Source organism: Centruroides vittatus, unplaced genomic scaffold, assembly GCF_030686945.1.
Source record: "Centruroides vittatus isolate TY-2023 unplaced genomic scaffold, ASM3068694v2 contig_1832, whole genome shotgun sequence".
In the NCBI taxonomy this organism is placed as follows: Eukaryota; Metazoa; Arthropoda; class Arachnida; order Scorpiones; family Buthidae; genus Centruroides; species Centruroides vittatus.
The window spans coordinates 659862-678157 of record NW_027121128.1 but is presented as its reverse complement, the minus strand read 5'-3'; the positions used below and the strand labels follow the sequence as shown (position 1 = coordinate 678157).

Here is an 18296-nt window from a genome sequence, read left to right as displayed (position 1 = left end):
CAAAATAAGAATATTCAAATTGTTTCTCATATAAAAGATAAATTAGCAAGTAGCAATTGTAACAGTATTATTCTTACAGTCAAACCGTGAGCCATTAATTCCTCTGGTACTAATTCCGGTCGAAATTCAGCTTTAGTAATCCAAGAGAAACGTTTATTGATAGGAAGAAGAGTAACGATAGTATCACCATTAGCTGAAAATTATTCAATTTTTTAATTAATTATTGTAAATAAATCAGTTATATCTATATATATTAGTTAATAATTATTTAATAATTAAAAGATTAAAAATATATAAAAAGCTATCATCATTTAGAAGAGAGAAAATAATGTTAATATAATAAAAATGAATCAATAAAAACAATTATTAATTTACTTTTAGGTTGTTTAGAATGTTCATTTTTTTCATTATTATTTAATTAGAAAACATTTAAAATCTACTATTCACTTATTATTCAGCAAATATTTTTGGATTATCATTAATCATAATGAAATAGAATTTCAGTATAAATAATTTAAAAGTACAATACACACACACTCAAATATTTCCACCTGAATAATGCTACTTTTTCTACTTTGGATGAAAAGTTAAATTAATATAATGTAATAATGAATATCATAGAACTTTTTTCTTAATATTTGACCATTAAATTTATATCTTTAAATACATTTAATGAATAGTTAATACTTTTATTCATATAATAAACTATGTACTGGAAACAGAATATGTAAAAAAACACCACCTTTATAAATCAGTTACAGAAAAATCTGTAACTGATGAAGATCGTTTAAAACAATTAAAAACGTTTTTATTGTATTAAAACTTTTTCTGGATTTATAAAGGTGTAGTTTTTTTTATATAAATACTCTTTTTTATTTTTTTATTTATAATCTTATGTACTAATTCTATAATAACTTTTTTACCACAGACTGGACTCTCTGAATAGTAATATGCCAGTACAGATTTTTATTATATTATTCAATATTACATTTCTCTTAATTTTGACAACTGATCTACAAATATGCAAACCAAATATATTAGTAATCTGCTAAATAACTGCCAGATTAAATAGGGCTACTTCTATGCTATTATTTATAATTAATTTCTAAATAATTTGTCACTAGAGGCAGGCGTTAGCAGAGTTGATAGATATACTGGTCCTTGTGCTGCCAATAGCTCTAATGCTACTATACTGGCATAATAAATATTTCTGCCACTTTGAGCACTTCATTGCATATAGTTGTAAGTTTGGCTGGAGCATAGGGAGAGTCAGCTGTAAACATTTGAAATTCTTTTAATATATGAAATTTTCTCATTTTTAACTCAGATATTGTTTTTTTTTTTTAAAGAACTGCTTATAAATACTATTTTAATTCGGTTTTGAACATTATTTATTCATAAATGTCATTAATATTTATATTTCAATTAACTGTCAGTTTCATGATTTTAGACTTTAAATTGATTAGACTGTTTTTTGCTTACAATTTGTGTTCATTTTTAAATATTTTTGAGAGTTATTGTTAAGGGCAAGAAAACATAGTCAAAAAATTTATAGTTAAGCCCGTATATACATTATTAATATGGAATGCCTTTGGGATTCCCAAAAACTCTCTGAATCAGGAAGAAAAGGGAATGATGAGAATTATATACATTTAATTATGGAAATGTATAGAAATGTTAAACTGTGTGTTAAGATAGATTTGAAGTGTTACAAAAAAAAAAAGAGATTTGGGATGGCTTTGGAATTTATCAAGGTTAAGCCCATATCTTTTATTTATTTATTAATATTAGGTGAATTATTGTAGTTTGCAGTGAGAAAAGATCTATGATATTATTCACAATTTATATTGTGTTTATTAATTTAATGAGATAGAGGGAGATTAAAGTTGAATCAAAAAAAGTTTGGAACAGCTTAGAGAGGAGGATTAAAAGTCAGTAAATTTAGTTCTTGGATTTCAAATATAGGCTGTTAGAGGAAAAAGAGAAAATTTCAACTATTTAGACAACATATTCAACATATTTACAGGCACATAATAACTTAGATATGATTAGAGGATGATGAGTTAGAGGTTGACAAATAAAATATGTAAATGTAGGATGGCAAGAGTTCAGACAGTATTATTAGATATTCACAGTGATAGTGATCAGTGATGACATGGAGTCTAAAAGAAAAACATGTTACTGATGTTTTAAGCCTATATAAACAAAGGACAGGTGTAGTAGGCTATCAATAAATCTTTATTCATATTCTACTTTTGATAATGCAGAATATAAATTAATATTATATAAATTAAACTATGTAGAGCCAATGTGTTTCATAAGAAATGTAATTTCTCATGTCAAAAATACAAAACTATTTCATCCCAAATACTATTTCTCACTATACTAAATCAAGTAAAATTGTATAGTACACTTTATGTAATGTTAAAGTTAATAAATTATTTTAAAAAATAGTTTGTCTTTATTTGGATTAAATTTCTATGGCTATTTAAATGTATCAGAGGATAAGCCATGGTTTACCTAATTACATTGTCATACATATGTAATAAAACAAAGCAATAAAATGCAAATTTTATTACTTATTTTACCATTACCTATTTATTAAACAAATATAGCAGAACCTCGCTTAACGAGCACCTCGCACAACGAGTATTTCGCATAACAAAACAAATTGTGAAAATTTGCCTTGCTTAACAAGTGATATTTTGCATAATGAGTGATGAGGAGAGGGAAAGTCGCGAATTGTACGCATGCAGCATGCTCCATCAGTCTGTGTTTAGCACTCCTTTCGCTAGCATCTTAGTGTCACTTGTGATCACATATTTTTCCAAACTTGTGTTCACACATATTACTTATAAACATCAACAACCATAGCCCATTATATAATAAACACGCCAAATGATATGCCAAATTCTTGGGTCATTAAATTTAATGACTGATTCCAAATTAAATTTTAGAAATGTCTAAATTAAAAATTAACTATTTATAATTATTAACATGTGTAACAAATGTGTAACACTTATTTAATTTCTTTGCACTTCTATTATAAACTGTTTTTAATGCCATAGTGTATCTCACTCATGGCAATATCACCAGAAAACAGTCAAGACTCACACAAATGCTTATCAAAACGTTGCAAAAAACCATTGTTTTGTCACAAAGGAAAGCTAACCTTAAAACTTTGATTAAATAAATTTACAATTTGCTACATCACTATAACATGTGCAAAAGAAAAGAAAAAATGTTTACGCACAGGTGCCTCAAGGAAAGCCCAACAGGTTTAAATTACAGTAAATTAATTGAAACATAGAGTTTCAATTAAAAATAAAATACCTCTGAAAACTCTACTAGGGAAATCCTTGACTGAGATCTAAACAACATAATGCAATGCACTTTTTTTTTGTTATTATTTAATACCTTGACTTTTAATCAGCAGGTGTTAGTTTTTAATGCCAAAAATCTGTAGACAGAAGAATAAACATTATTAAAAAGTCAAGAATAAACATTTTTAATAAGCAAAAAAAGTTGTAACATTAATAAAAAATGGCTGCAAATTCTTAAAAAAAAAAAAAAATCCAATTAGTGAGAAATTGCAATATCAGGCAATCTACCATGTATCTATGATCATGTTTCTTTATGCAGTATTGCTCAATCATTACCCAGCAAAGCACTTCTAAATGAAGCACTATCATGTAGCAAATTGTTTCTAAACAATTGCTACAAGGAATTGCTGTAACAAAGATAAAGCAGCTTTTTCATCTGCTACAAGTTTAAAGGAAAATGGATGGATGCATGTATAATATGATATATATGATGTGAAAATAAAAAGTTAAAGTGGATATTGATAAATGCATTATGTAAAGACTACTAGAAACTTTAAATTTTCTAAAATGACTTTTAAAGTCATCTAAATAATAGGAAAATACTATATATTCAACATAATTTTCCATCTTCTGTTTCTTTACTTGTTCACATTTTTGAAAAGAGTAATGCTCAATTTTTATACCTTCTTTTTGTTATACTGTAGTTCTTTAACTAAAACATTACTTTAGCTGTAATGGAAATTAAAGAAGAGATCATGGAATCCATGTTTAACTCAAGCAGAAAGCATTTTTAAACTAACTTATAGTTAGTTTAAAAATGTTATAGTGTAGCAATAGTTGCTTGTGACATCATTTTCACTATACTCTTACTAAATAAAGAAACACAGCCTACTCAAAACCATCTGTAATTGTTGAAGATAGTAATGCTAATAGTTGGAGCTAATGTCCTCAACCTCTTCTCAAACAGATATTTTTGATATAGTCTGCTGCAGCATTAATGGTCAGAAAATTTATGCAGAACATTTTGAAATTTGTTCATTGTATAGTATAATATTTTCAGGCAATATTTTCCCCTTATGTTTATATACTATATTTGTCAGTTTTTCAATGTAGGGAGAAATTTATTATAGGAAGAATTTGAAATTAGGAAATTTCCTAGATTAAATTAATCTTAGTTCAGAAACTACAGTTTGAATATTTTTAAAAGTTGCCTTATTAAAGAGAATATTTATAATAGAATCAAAATACAATGCCATCATTATGAAGCTGATAAATTTGTCTTTCTAATTATCACTGTAAAACTAAAAAAACATTGTTAATTTTGGAAAGTTATCTTTACTTGTCAACAGAATTCAAGTATAAAATATTAACATACATTTGATACACAAAGTATTATTAAAACCTAATATATATCTTGAAATGTATCAAAAATTTCACAATTTATATATTGAATATGACAAAATATACAATATACTTACTAAATCCTTGTCTAATACCATGATCACAAGGTGGTGGTAAAGCTGGTCCAGTAGTTAATGGGATACTTTGCAAACTGCTTCTATTCATTCTAAATGCTTCTGCAGCAGGAATATTATTTTGAACATAACCCGACGGCTGTTCAGAAGCCGATTTTCTAATATGTCTTAAAGGAGCCATTGGTGGAGGAAGACTTGATGAATTTAAATTGCTAACAGACTGAGAAATAGGAGATGAAGATTGTCTCTCATAAACAGGAGATTTTGCCTCCATAGTTTCTGATATCTCTCCAGTTCCATCACGATCTGCTAATGGATGCGACTGACTATCGACATGAAATGATTGAGATGGTTCTATAGTTGCCACACTTTCTCCTGCCTTAGTATTTTCCTCTTCAAATTTGACCCAAGATTTTTTAATTTGAGATTCTGATAAACCTCCGGAAACTGGGGGTGAAGAGCTAATGGGACTATTGCTATGAGAATCAGGACTGTGAGGAATTTCTGCCATTTTAATTTCTAAAATATAAATATTAAATGTTTTTAAATACATTAAAATTAACTGAAAATAATTAAAAGTAATAAAATTTTAGTAGTTTATTAATTCGTATCAATAAAATTAATGAGTTTTGTTATAATTATTAGATTACATTATTTTTTTAAATTAATTAATTCAAAATAGCAATATAAACATCCATAAACTCAATTATTATATTAAAGCCAAATGATTGCCAGATTATATCGGGCAATATAAATGCTACTATTAATAATTAAAAGTTAAGTAATTTGGCCTAGAGGTAGGCATTAGGTTCCATCTCTTGATAAATTTAACGAGATTAGTAACATTTAGCCTGATATAATCCAACAATCATTTGGCTTTAATCAAAACAGTAAATTATTAAGAATGAAATAACTCAATAATTTTGATAAAAAATTACATATATAAAGCATTTTCTTAACTTAGTAATTTAAGATAGATCAATATGTTTAAATACTGAAATTTCAAATATATTATTAATATTCAAATTAATAAGATTCTTAATGTATTAACTTTTTAAATACAGGTGCTCTCCTACTTATTATTATTGTTATGTTGAGAATGTCAAGCTCAGCTGATACTTGTGCCAAGTGCTATGCCGGACTAAAGTCAAAGCATAGCTGCCCAAACAAATGTAACAATAAGCTGTGTTATTGGTATGTGTGTTAACATCTAGAAACTTCCCGACAATGTGACATGTGTTCAATATTGCAACTTTCTATGAATGTTTTTATTAAGGTTTAATGTTTTTAGACTTTTATGTAGTGTATGTGGTATAACACCAGTAGAAGAGAGAACAGGTACAATAAATACCTTATCCATCCTCCATAGCTGCCTTATTTCTTAAGCAAGTGGAGAATACTCGTTGATTTTTTCAGTGTGAGCATAAGCAATTCAAATAGCAATATTTGCTTTGATTATGCCTATGTAAATAGTCTGTCTGTGCCGAGAGCTTGCAAGCAGAAGTTATATGTTATATTGTTTCTGGCAGAATGTGGCATTTTCTGCAAGTGTCATTTGTTAGTGATGAATTCTTCAGGATGTGTTTTCTGAAGTTTTTAGTGTTTATGACCTGATCTTGAATGGCAACCATAAACCCCTGTTTCTCCAAACAGACAGCCCCTAATCAGCCAGTAGTTTGACACAGTTTTGTCAACATAGTCCTCAGCTAAGTCATAGGCATGCCTATCATGAAATGTTTTTTGGCCCATGACTACTTAGTGGTGTCTTAGTTATTTGTGTTGAGCTATGTCCAGGTGCTCAGAGTGTAAGTTTAAAGTCTGGTTACTGTCTGCCAGAGTTATAGCTTTATATAATCTTGATGTTTCTTGTTTTTTGTGAAAAAATTCTCACAGTGTCAGAATTTGTTTGTAGTGCAGGTTAACTATATTAGTCAGGCCATGGCCACCTTCTTTATGAAGAGGAGTTAGTCTTTCTATAGATGATTTCAAATGATATTGTTTATGCTTAGTAAGTGTTGTTCTTGTTTTCCTCAGGAGTTGCTCGAGATCTGAGCATGTCCAGGGTATAACTCCAAAAGAGTGAGTGCAGTAACAAAATATAAGTTATATTAATAGCTTTAATAGTATGTTTTGCATTCAGGTGTGTTCTTAGTACTGTATGTAATCTGTTCAGGTATTCAAGTGTTAACCTTTGTTTTATTTTTGCATGTTCTGTAAGTTTGGACTGTTGAAATTCTAAATATTTGTAAAACTTGTCCTCTTCCATGGATTCGATAATATCTCCACTTCTGAGTACAGAGTCTCCTTTCTTTGAAACTCCATTTTTAATGTGGAGTGTTCCATTTCCAACACCATTTGTATATCATTTGAATGTGTATGTGTGTGTGTAGTTTGTAAATGCTGATAAAGCTGATTTTTTGTGAATGTGTAAAGTTTGATATTATCCATCAGGTGTGATGATGTGTTGCCTTGTTATATCTGATATTGTAACCATATTCAGACGATTGCAGAGAGAACGTTTAGAGGCTGACAGCAGTTTACAGATCGGGTAGACCGCGGTTCAGAAAAATTTCATTGCGGAGACAGTGTTTTGAGCTTGTCACAATGTAGACAGCGATTAGAAACAAGTTATTTGACCTACTTTCTAGACTCACTCGACAGCAGATTTAAAGGGCTTTTTAATTTGAGTGGTAGTTTTGTTGATGGAAAAGTTTAGATAAAAATGGATACGATTCCTTTGATAAATGTTGCAAACGGTACGAATCGACAAAATTATTCATTAATTAATTGCTTGGAGCAAAAATAACAAAATTAAATATTTTAAATTTGTTTTAAATGTTCCAATTCCAATATTCAAATGAGCAAAGACTTAAAACTACAATTAATTTAAATCAGATGCATTTATTTACAATTCGAGTATCGTGTTGGTCATAAAACGTTAATGCATTTCAGAGTCATTGTAGTTAATCACCTAGTCAGAACATTGTTATACAAATGAGACAATTTTAATAATTACTGAAATCTTTTTATAGAAATAAAAAATCAATAATTTTAAATATTTTATTATTACTATTACATTTCGACAGTTACGAAGGGAGATTCCTTAAAAATCTATCCCGAAGATGAATTCGGTATAAATTTTCTAAATATGGATTTGTTCGTATTTTAAACCGTATTGGCAATGAAATTAAATATTGAAATGGAAAAGGATTGTCATTAATTGCCCATACAATGGTTGTTGACAGCCTCAAGATTTTACTTCTGGAAGCTTTCTGAATATAGCTGGTGACCTTTTCTGACGTCACAAATGAATAACCCGATTGGCCGAACAACTCCTAAAACAGGGGAGTAATGGCAAAGAAAGTAAGAACCAATGTTTTGCCGAAATTCCTTTAGAGGGCGTTCAGAAATAGACGCTCGTTGTCTTTGCAATGCATTCTAAACTGCAGTTCAGCCAGCCAACGTCTGTATGTTGTTCTGTTGTTAAACGTTGTTTAACAAAAACTGTCTCTGCAATCAGCTGATTGTGTTTTGTTTAATGTGTTAGATAAAGAGTTAAGTGCAAGGCAGAATCAAAGAGGACTCAAGAAATCTCTTTGAAAAATTCCTCACTTGATGTATATTTGATTTGTTTTTATGTGAGTACTGTTGAGGTTAAAATGTAATGTTGTTCTCCAGTAAAGCATGGTAAAATCAAGGAAACTAATGAGTTGGGGATGAATTTTGTAGATGCAAAGTGTGTGCAGCAACCGTGTGTGGGACACTGTCGAATACTTTTCTGTAATCAATGTATGCCGTGTGTATGTTTGTGTTGCTTATGAACTAGAATAACAGAGTCAATGAGTAGTTGTTCTTTGCAACCTTTGTGGTTTCTATGACAACCTTTTTGTTGTTCTGTAAGAATGTCATGTTCATCAATATGATTGTATATTTTATTTGCAAAACAAGAGATAAGAATCTTGTAAAGTGTTGGAAGACGTAATTGGTCTATACTATGCAGTGTCTTTGGTGTTGTTTTTTGGTTTCATGTAGTTATGCCATGTGAGAAAATTTGGCATGTCTTGTGGATTGTTGATGATATGTGTTAATTTGCATAACTTTTACTAGACTATGTCTCATCTCTAAAATCACACTGCTGTTAATGGTTGCACACCTTACAGGTATGAAGGAGTACATGTCAGGAGTTGCAATTTGGTATAGAGTATTTGGTGCCCAAATCATGCACACATAAAATAAACCAGACTTGTAGGTAGTCAGGGGACCAAGAACTGGATTAAAAAAAAATACAAAATGCTGAGACTGTTTCCACACAAACAAGTGCGAGATTTGCATATGTGTTGCTCATGCTCTCTGAGACATAATCAGGTCCCAAAAATGGCTTTGTCATTTTGATTGTTTAAAATTCTATGCTATGTATTGTTTGACATTTCTATCAAAAATCTGTAAGGTTAATTTTAATTACAGTCAATTTTTTAATGTAATAATTAATATTGTTCATCTAATAAATTTTAACATATGTCTTCTTGAAATTGTCTGAAAAATTCAGCTTTTGTTTACAATTAAAAACCAAAAATACAGAAAACCTGGCAATATGAAGCAGCAGCAAAAATTTAGTAATCTTTTTGCTAGTTTTTTTTATATTTGACATCTGGGGATTTACATTACAAAGTAAATCCTCAGATGTATCTTTTTTCAATACCTAATTCTTAATTTTTTGAATGGTGCACTACTCTCTCATTGGTAATAGACCAACAAAACTGAATATATCAAGAGCAAAATGATATAATACCTTTAACAACAGCAACAGTAATATAAATGATAAATTTAATATAAAATTTTAAATCAAAAATAGATTCTCATCTCTGCAGATTGTTTCAGATTATGATTTATCATTAAAAGAAATTTTCAAGTATTTTCTTTTGTATTATCTGCAAATTGTCTGTATTAGAGACAAGTTGAAAGCAGATGCAGTTATGAGATGGAACAGGCTACATGTTGATTTTAAATTGCAACTATAAAACTTGTGCCTATGGAGCAGTTATTACTCTGTGGCATGTTTTGAATATTGGATATACAATGGAGTGGGTTATGCAAAAGTTTTATTTTGGTTCTAGCAATTTTCTGTGGTTATACACCATTTGAAATTATACACACAAAAATATGACAATTTTTCTTAATTCTGTGCATAAAAAAACCTTGCTAATAAAATCAGAACAAGTGCTAAAAGAAGCTTCTCTAAAACTTATAAGTTATTTATGAGAATTCTCTGTATGAACCCTTGATAAGGTATCAGAGTTAAGTGTATACTTTATTCACATAATGAATTGTACATAGTAGTGAAAATAGAATTATGTTGTTAATAGCACTAAAAAAGGCATTCCTAACATTGAGGAAGGCATCTCATTGGTCAATAAGAAGTAGATTGCATGGTAAACTATTCTCCAATAGATTGACAAACCTGTATTGAAAACAAACCAGCAACTTTTCAGTGACTGTTTAAGAGGCCCAAAGTAGTGAAGTCACAAGGAGGTAAGTCTAGGCTATAAGGAGAATATGAAAAGACTTCCAGCCAAGTTGCACAGTGTCATGGAATGTGTTTGCAACATGTGGTCACATGTTATCATAAAGCACAATGGCTCCTTTGGGAACATTCCTGATTGTTCTCCAGAGCTTGTCAAGAATGGATAACACTATTTAGAAAAAATATATATTTCTTCTTAATGTGAACAAACATTTTCAACCTAATTATATTAACATTTTGTCTATATTAAAATTAAATTCCTGCTGGTATTAAAGTAAGATTTTCAGTGTGTTGATCAAGTAATCAAGTGTTTAGAAGTATCTAATGAGTCATGGGTTCAAAAAATTAGATTACCTACTTTTCACCTACAATCAGGAAAAGCAAATGGAAGAGTACCTAACTAAGGCTGCAGACATTTCAGACTTAGCCCTACAGATGTCCAGAAACTTGCTTTTGAATGTGCAGTAATGTTCAATATCCCATCTGCATTCCAACTTTACAGAAAAAAAACAAAAAGCAAATGATAAGTTGTGACTGGTTTATAAAGTTTCTTCAATGACAACCAGTTTTTTCATTGCATTGAGACAACTAACTTAGCTAGAATCACGAGTTTAATCTCTCTAACATGAAGAACTTGTCAAAGTTAGCAGATGTTACAGACCATTATCATTTTTCAAGCGAGCAACACATGGAATACAGATGAGACAAGAGTGACTACAGTGCAAAGGCCTAGCAATGTAATTGTCACCATAAAGGTCATTGGTAATTCCATCCCCTAGGTTTATCTTCCTCTGTACTAGCTATAGACATTACTTCATTAAAGGCAGACTGAAAAAATGAATAAATTGGTTAAGATGACAATGGTAGAACTCTGTAGTAACAGAGCCTGTACATCAGGAAAAAACTTTACACTTAACAGTGATGATGAGATTCATGATTAATTGAGCTGAACTAAAATAATCATAATACTATTTTAGTTTTATTTTGTCTATTGTTAAAACCTTCCCAAAACTGAGGCAGGTTTCAATAACTGTAGTTAGTTACTTCACATTTTTTTTTATCTAACATGTCTTTTAAACCTGTTGTGTTATTTTAAATAAAGAAGCAAATAAATCTACTATGCAATGCTGTATTTAGTCTTTCAATTTTGTGTTTTGTGTTCTTTGAAAAAATTTTAAAAGTTAACAAATATTAGCAGCTCCACTCTACTATACAGTTTCAATTCAAAATGCTATAATTACAGTTAGCAAAATAATATTTAATTATTATTACATAGCTAATTTTTTGATAAAAAATAAAAAGTGATGCAGATTGTTGTAAATTTCAGATGTCATTATTTTTCTGAAACTAATTAGTTCCTAACTTTATATTATATTATACACACTGTGATCATACCATTAAGTTATTTAATATATAATTATTGTTTGTTATAGGGCCTAAGTAATATATTTTTATGTATAGGCCTATTAAAATAATATTTACTATACATTGGATTATTTAATTTATTTTAATAATATCAGGACTATATTCACTAACAAATTCTCGATTGAAACAAAGCTTAGAAATAAATGTTTTATGGATTAATTCCTGACCATATCTAGCATAAGTAAAAAAATTCAAAAATGTCAAATTTATTTATTAACCTTTACATAAAATATGAAAAACAAATCTCTATTGTCAATTAAAGAATTGCTTAAATATTATTGTGGAATGACAGAAGCAAAAAATTTATCAGCTTCATATATCAAGGTTGCTATTTCATAACACTTTACTGACAATTAGAAGATATAATCACTACTACAGCTACAGAAAAGAATTTAAACAAATAAATAATATAGAGTTTTTCACATTTAGAATAATTTTATATATTTTTTATAATTATTAATTATGCAACGAATATTTGGTTACTATTCGGTATTTGGCCTATTCGGCCAAATACCGAATAGGCCAAATACCAAATACCTAAAAACAGGAGTTTTATACCAAATACCTAAAAACCTGTTTTTTAGGTATTTGGCCTATAACCAAATACCTAAAAACAGGAGTAAGAAATAACAAAAACACAGTAAATTAATCATTTTGGTAACTTTTATTAATGCTGAACATGCATTTCAAGTTCAAAAAAGCACAATTTTTTGCTTATTTATCTAAAAGATCAAAGGAAAAGTAATATAACTTATTTTTTTTAAGAGATCAAAAAAAGGTAACAAATCAAATGAAAACTACCTACTTATTATGTAGTTTAGTCATCTATATACTCGTATATAAAAGAACAAGTCCTAAGAGGATAATTAACGCAGAGCCAAAACTACTGGTGCTAGACACTTAGAAATTTGAGGGTGTATTCCTTTTGTAAAGTTTAGGTGTGCTAAGAAAAGATTTCTTATTTTACAATTACGTGACTCATAGGCCTAGTGATAACAAAGAAAAGAGACAGATAGGATGTCGGTATAAGTCACAGTTATGATTTCACAGATTTGAGACAGCTTGATAGCCTGAACGACCCCAGGTTTTCGCCCGTGCACGCTAAGTGACTTTCATTACAAGCATTTAGATTTCCGAAATCTACGAGAACAATTATTTGGCATTGATGGCTGCGAATTTCACACCAATAAGCTGCCTCGACTTGTTCAATTATGCTATCAACTCAATTTCATATTTATTTTCACATTTTTGCTTCGTGGCCCTTCTCTGTTCTTTTTCTGTTATTTACACGTGTAGGTCATTTCATTGTTATCCACATTTGATAGCATCACTTATCACATACTGCCATGATGCTCATTTCTGTCCGCTACCACTGTCAAGAATTAACATGATTGGTGAAGCATAGTGACAGTGGGCCAATAGAGAGCAGGGCGCGCAATCCTTGCCATAATGCGGTTTGCACGCCAATTTTCGTATGTGCGTTAATCAAGCCAAATAGTTTGGCCAAATATTCGGTATTCGGCCTGAGGCTGAATATATACTGTTCGTTGCAACATTAATAATTATCATCTCAAAAATTATAAAAAATTGAATATTTTCTGCAGGAAGCATTTCGTATTCTATCATAGTGATTAAATGTACAATAGAAAATATGCAACTATACACCAGTGCCAATAGAAAGATTTTCAAAGTTTTTAGTTGTAAGTATTTTATAAATTTAGTCATGATAAAAAAAAGTAATAAATATTTTCCGGGTCAATTTCACATTCAATTTACATATGATACTCTAAGGACATGTTTATCATATTCTCTATTGTCTATCTTTCAATACACAATTTTGTATCATTAGAAAAACTCAACTTTAAAAATACAAAACAACAATCATTGAAGAGATAATTTAGCTATTATTAGTACTGATATGCAAAGTTTTGATTCATAAATTGCAAAGTGGTCATTCAAACAGGTCAACTTACTATTGAGTATTAAGTTGAACTACTATTCTATTTTTGGAATCTAATAACCTACAGTACAATATAATGACTGGTATATAATAACAATAACAGGAATAGGCTATGTAATGTTTCAAAACTTTTAAAGATTATGAAAATGAATGATAAATATCAGATGATGATGATAAAGCATTTTCCATTTACAAGTTTTACTGTATTGTAAAAGTTATGATAAAATTTGAGTTGATTTGGGATTTTTATATGAAAAATTATAAATTTTTTTTTATCACATTAGTTTTTAGTTAAACTATTTTATTATTTCAAGAATATGATACTACAAATAGGTGTATTTCTATTTCTCAATAATTTAAACTACAGGGTGGCCTTAAAATCTTGAAATATGAATAAAATATTATCATCTATCAATGTTAATGCACTATATTCATTATAGTTTTCCACAGCACACTAAACTATGTACTTCTAATTAAGGATAACACATTAAACATGTGTTGTCACATAATATCAATATACCATTTATTATGTATACTTATCTATGTTTCCAAACCTTGTGAACACATTGTATTCTAGATTAAGTATGCCCAATTATTAATTTTTTTTAAATGACAAATAAATAGTTCAAAGTGAATTTGCAACAGCAGACTAACTTATCTGACTAGATTTTTTAAAATTTAATTAAATTAATTTAAATTATCAAGTAATTACAAATGCATTCCTTTAAATCAGGTAAAATTTCAATAAAGCCACATTTGATGTTTTTGACAGTTTAATTAATTAAATATTATATTATACAGAACCATTTTCAAGAATTTTAATTAATTGTTACTAATATCTTCAACCATGCATGTAAATTCAGTTTTCAATTACAAAAATGTGTTTTAGGTAAGTTAACTTTCATTTTTCTTAGTTTCTGTTTAACTTCTGAAGATTGATATACAGGATATTAAAAAATGCATTCAGCAGGTACAGGGGTAGATAGTATCACCAATACAGACTAAAAAATTTTAGTAAATGTAGATAAAAAAACTCAACTGTTTCTGAAATATTAAGAATTTTTTAATGTTAGTATCATGATTGACTTATTCTTCTACATATTGCATGTAATGTGAAAAGATGGAATAATCTTGCTAAATCTTTACCTTGATATTCACAAGTATTATACATGTCCTCCATTTCCATTTACACTTGACATCTTATCTTTTTGAGTTGCACTCGTAAAAATTCCAGGTCTTTGTCAAATTATTTATCTCAGATACTTGAGTTTATTACCTATGCTTACTAAGGTTTTTTACTCTATTATATAAATACTGAATACTGTTTTTAACATCCTTGAATGTACTCGAATGGCTTTTAAGTTTTATTTCTGAAAAGACAGCATTTTTTGTTAGATTATATAGCCTGTTTAAAATTTCTAGACAAGTATGTTGTTTCTGATTCAGATAATAAAATTTTATGTTTAAATATTATGTGTTATGGTTAAATTTTATGTTTAAAGTTTGAAAGTATAATTAATAGACTTTCAAACTTTTATCATATTACTTAGAAGAATCAATTCTCATAAATATTTTGTTTTGTGTTGGAATTAACAATTGATCAATACAGTATTAAGAAATATTCTGAACAATCTTATGCAGATTACTGGTGCTGCTTTTCAATATAACACTATATAAAACCAATCTTAATTTCTTATTTTTGACATCATCTTGTATTTAGCAGGAAAAACCTCTATTATCACAATAGCTAATTAATTATTTTTACATATAACAATTCAACCCAATTTTTGATTAAAGCCAGACAATCTGCCAAATTATCTATGATTAGGCTAAGTTAATAATTAGATACAAAGTAATTTGTCTAGTGATAGGCAGGTAAGCCACCATCTCATGATAATTTTAATAATTATAATGAATTAATTTTAATTTAGAATTTTTAGAAGAAAAGAATTGAGCAAGAACAGACTTGAACCTGCAACTTACTGACTTACCATACAGATTTGTTATCAGTTATGCTATGTAGACGTATGTCCAATCTACACTTCCAGAACTGTTAATTTAGATATAACCGTACAGGTCACTCGTGGCACAGACTGAGTACAATTTTAAGTACCCATGGCTCTCCTCCAAGGCACTCATCTAGCTCTAGATGAGTGCCTTATTACTTTATATCTAATTATTGACTTAGCCTAATCAAAGCCTGCTAATTCAGCAGATTGTCTGGCTTTAATTAGTTTTACATCTTCAAAAATATATGAATAATACATCTTAAAATAAGTAGAGGTTCTTTCAGCTTAATTTTAAATAAAAATATTTTTGAGGGGCTCCAAAATTCCATATAGACTAATTTTGGGGGGTTATATTTCACAAAGGGTCACATGTAGAGGTAGAGTTTCTTTGACTTTTTTGCTCCTATAGGTATGGTCTACAGCTCTGTTAAGATCTCAATCTTCTCATTTAGAGAAGTAATTGTGCCCTCTCATTACAAAAAAATAGCTTACTTAATCATTTTTTAAACACTTTAAACATAAACTGCATTAAATGTACATAAAAATGTGCATATATAGTTCTTAATATTTAATTTCAATAATACTTTCACTGCAACTTGATACTGCAATCTGAAGTACTGCTTGATATCATGTTTTGCTCTTTTATATACTTTAAAAAGTAAATTTATATCTAAGAAAACATTATTTCTTGCTGAATTATTCTATTTTTATTACAAATTGTATACATTATATTTATTTTAAATGAATTACTAAAAATGACATTTATAATATTGAAATTATAAAAAAATGCTCGATAATGAAGTGCAAGTTGCAGCATCAAAAATTTATTAATCACAATAAAATAAGACTCAAAGTCAAATTAGGTTTCAAATATGCAACCTTATTTGACTTTGAGGCTATATTTTATCACCATGTACTCCATAATCATTTAAAACTTTATGAATTTCTCGAGATATCAACCTACATTATACAAATTCCAATAAACTTTTATGATGATAAATCTTCCGTATTTTGAATGGCGAACTTTGTAGCTTTGAAAAAGATAAAGTTATTGAAATTTCTGGTATTTTTAATATATAAATAAGAAATTCATTAAGTTGTAAGACATCAGTCAATTGCTATATCTCTACTTTTTAATCAATAATTACTGTAACATTATAAAAAGTATCATTTTATAGAGAATATATCATATTTCTAAACATCTATTAAAGATTACTGTTTACAAGAAAGATTATCAAAAATATATTAGATCAGAAGTCATCTGTGACTTCTGTTATCACAAAAATGTCAATATTTAAAACTTTAAAGATCTCATAAATAAATAATCTGTACTGACATACAGATTAATACCAAACATTAATTATTAAATAATAAATCCAATTATTGCCTAGTAATTATTTTTATAAAAGATTATTAATATTGTGATATTCAGACCAAATGAATTTGCGAAGTTATTCTATATATAACTTAATTAAGAAAACAAGACAATATAATAAATAAGTAGGTTAATTATGTATATTTACTTAATAATTAGACTTTGAAGTAAAAATAAATAAAAGATCTCCGATAATAGAGCTGTCGACGTACCGAAAATGGCCGAAAACTTTACATACAGACATTTGTAAACAAACTGTTGTGACTTTTATTTATAATTTCTTTATCTATACATTCACACATTTGAATTTCTTGAAGTTAAAAATTTAAATAGCCTACTTTTACATATCAGTGTTTATTTTCTTTGATTCTGACTCTAAGATATTGCTTAGAATGCAAATATATTGCATAAAAGATGTTCAATAATTCAATAAAAGTCACAAAAATGATTTAAAAAATTTTAAATATATATATATATATATATATATATATATATATATATATATATATATATATATAGAGCCAAACAAAATAAACATACAATATATTTAATTCCAGTTGAACATTTATGGTAAAATTTAATTTTTATTTTATTTTTTTAACTAGTTTAACTTGTTACAAAAGGACTTCATATGTGGGATGATACTTTTATAAAATTTATATAAAAATAAAAATAACCACCTGATTAAAGAGAAACATTTAATTAGCTTCAGATTTGTGTGAAAAATGTTTTAAAATTACATATAAAATAATATGACACACATTATTATGAAAATTAAATGAAATTTGAACATGTGATGAGAAATTGTTCAATTTCACTTTCAAGATAAGGAAGATGAATGCATGCATCACATTATATACAATTTTATTTATTTATTTATTTTTAAAGATTTTAAACGATTCTGGTTAATATAAATCGCTCATTCAAACTCTAATTAATAATAATTAAAATATAAAAATGAGAAAAATTAACTTACTAAAGTTCGATATAATTCACGATTCCCACCTGTCCATGCCTTAACTTTATTACACCTGGGAAAAACACCGTTTGCACGGACTTAACGCCTAACTTATCAAAATTCCGAAAAATATTTAATTTTATATAAATTGTTTAATATCATGTATAATTATGAATAATTAACGATTAATGTTAAAAAATTTCTGCATTAAAATTTTTTTTTTATTTTCGACTTTTTCTTACAAAAGTTT

General features: G+C 28.2%; 1 protein-coding gene across 3 annotated transcripts in view; it reads right to left on the bottom strand.

The window, feature by feature from the left end:
• LOC136969961 (transmembrane protein 268) overlaps positions 1-18151 on the bottom strand; it is a 364695-nt gene extending 346544 nt beyond the window's left edge. For 2 of the 3 annotated variants that reach the window (XR_010879898.1, XM_067264310.1), the window contains exons 1-3: positions 14851-15200; positions 4802-5317; positions 78-193 (exon numbers count right to left, since the gene is read on the bottom strand). Coding sequence is in view for 2 of the 3 variants with exons in the window: in XM_067264310.1 (XP_067120411.1) it covers positions 78-193; positions 4802-5317; positions 14851-14890 (672 nt within the window). In the remaining variant the exon portion in view is untranslated. Of the gene's footprint in view, positions 1-77; positions 194-4801; positions 5318-14850; positions 15201-18064 lie in introns of those variants that run through there. The other variant, XM_067264311.1, reaches the window with a different exon arrangement.
• Positions 18152-18296: the final 145 nt, after the last annotated feature.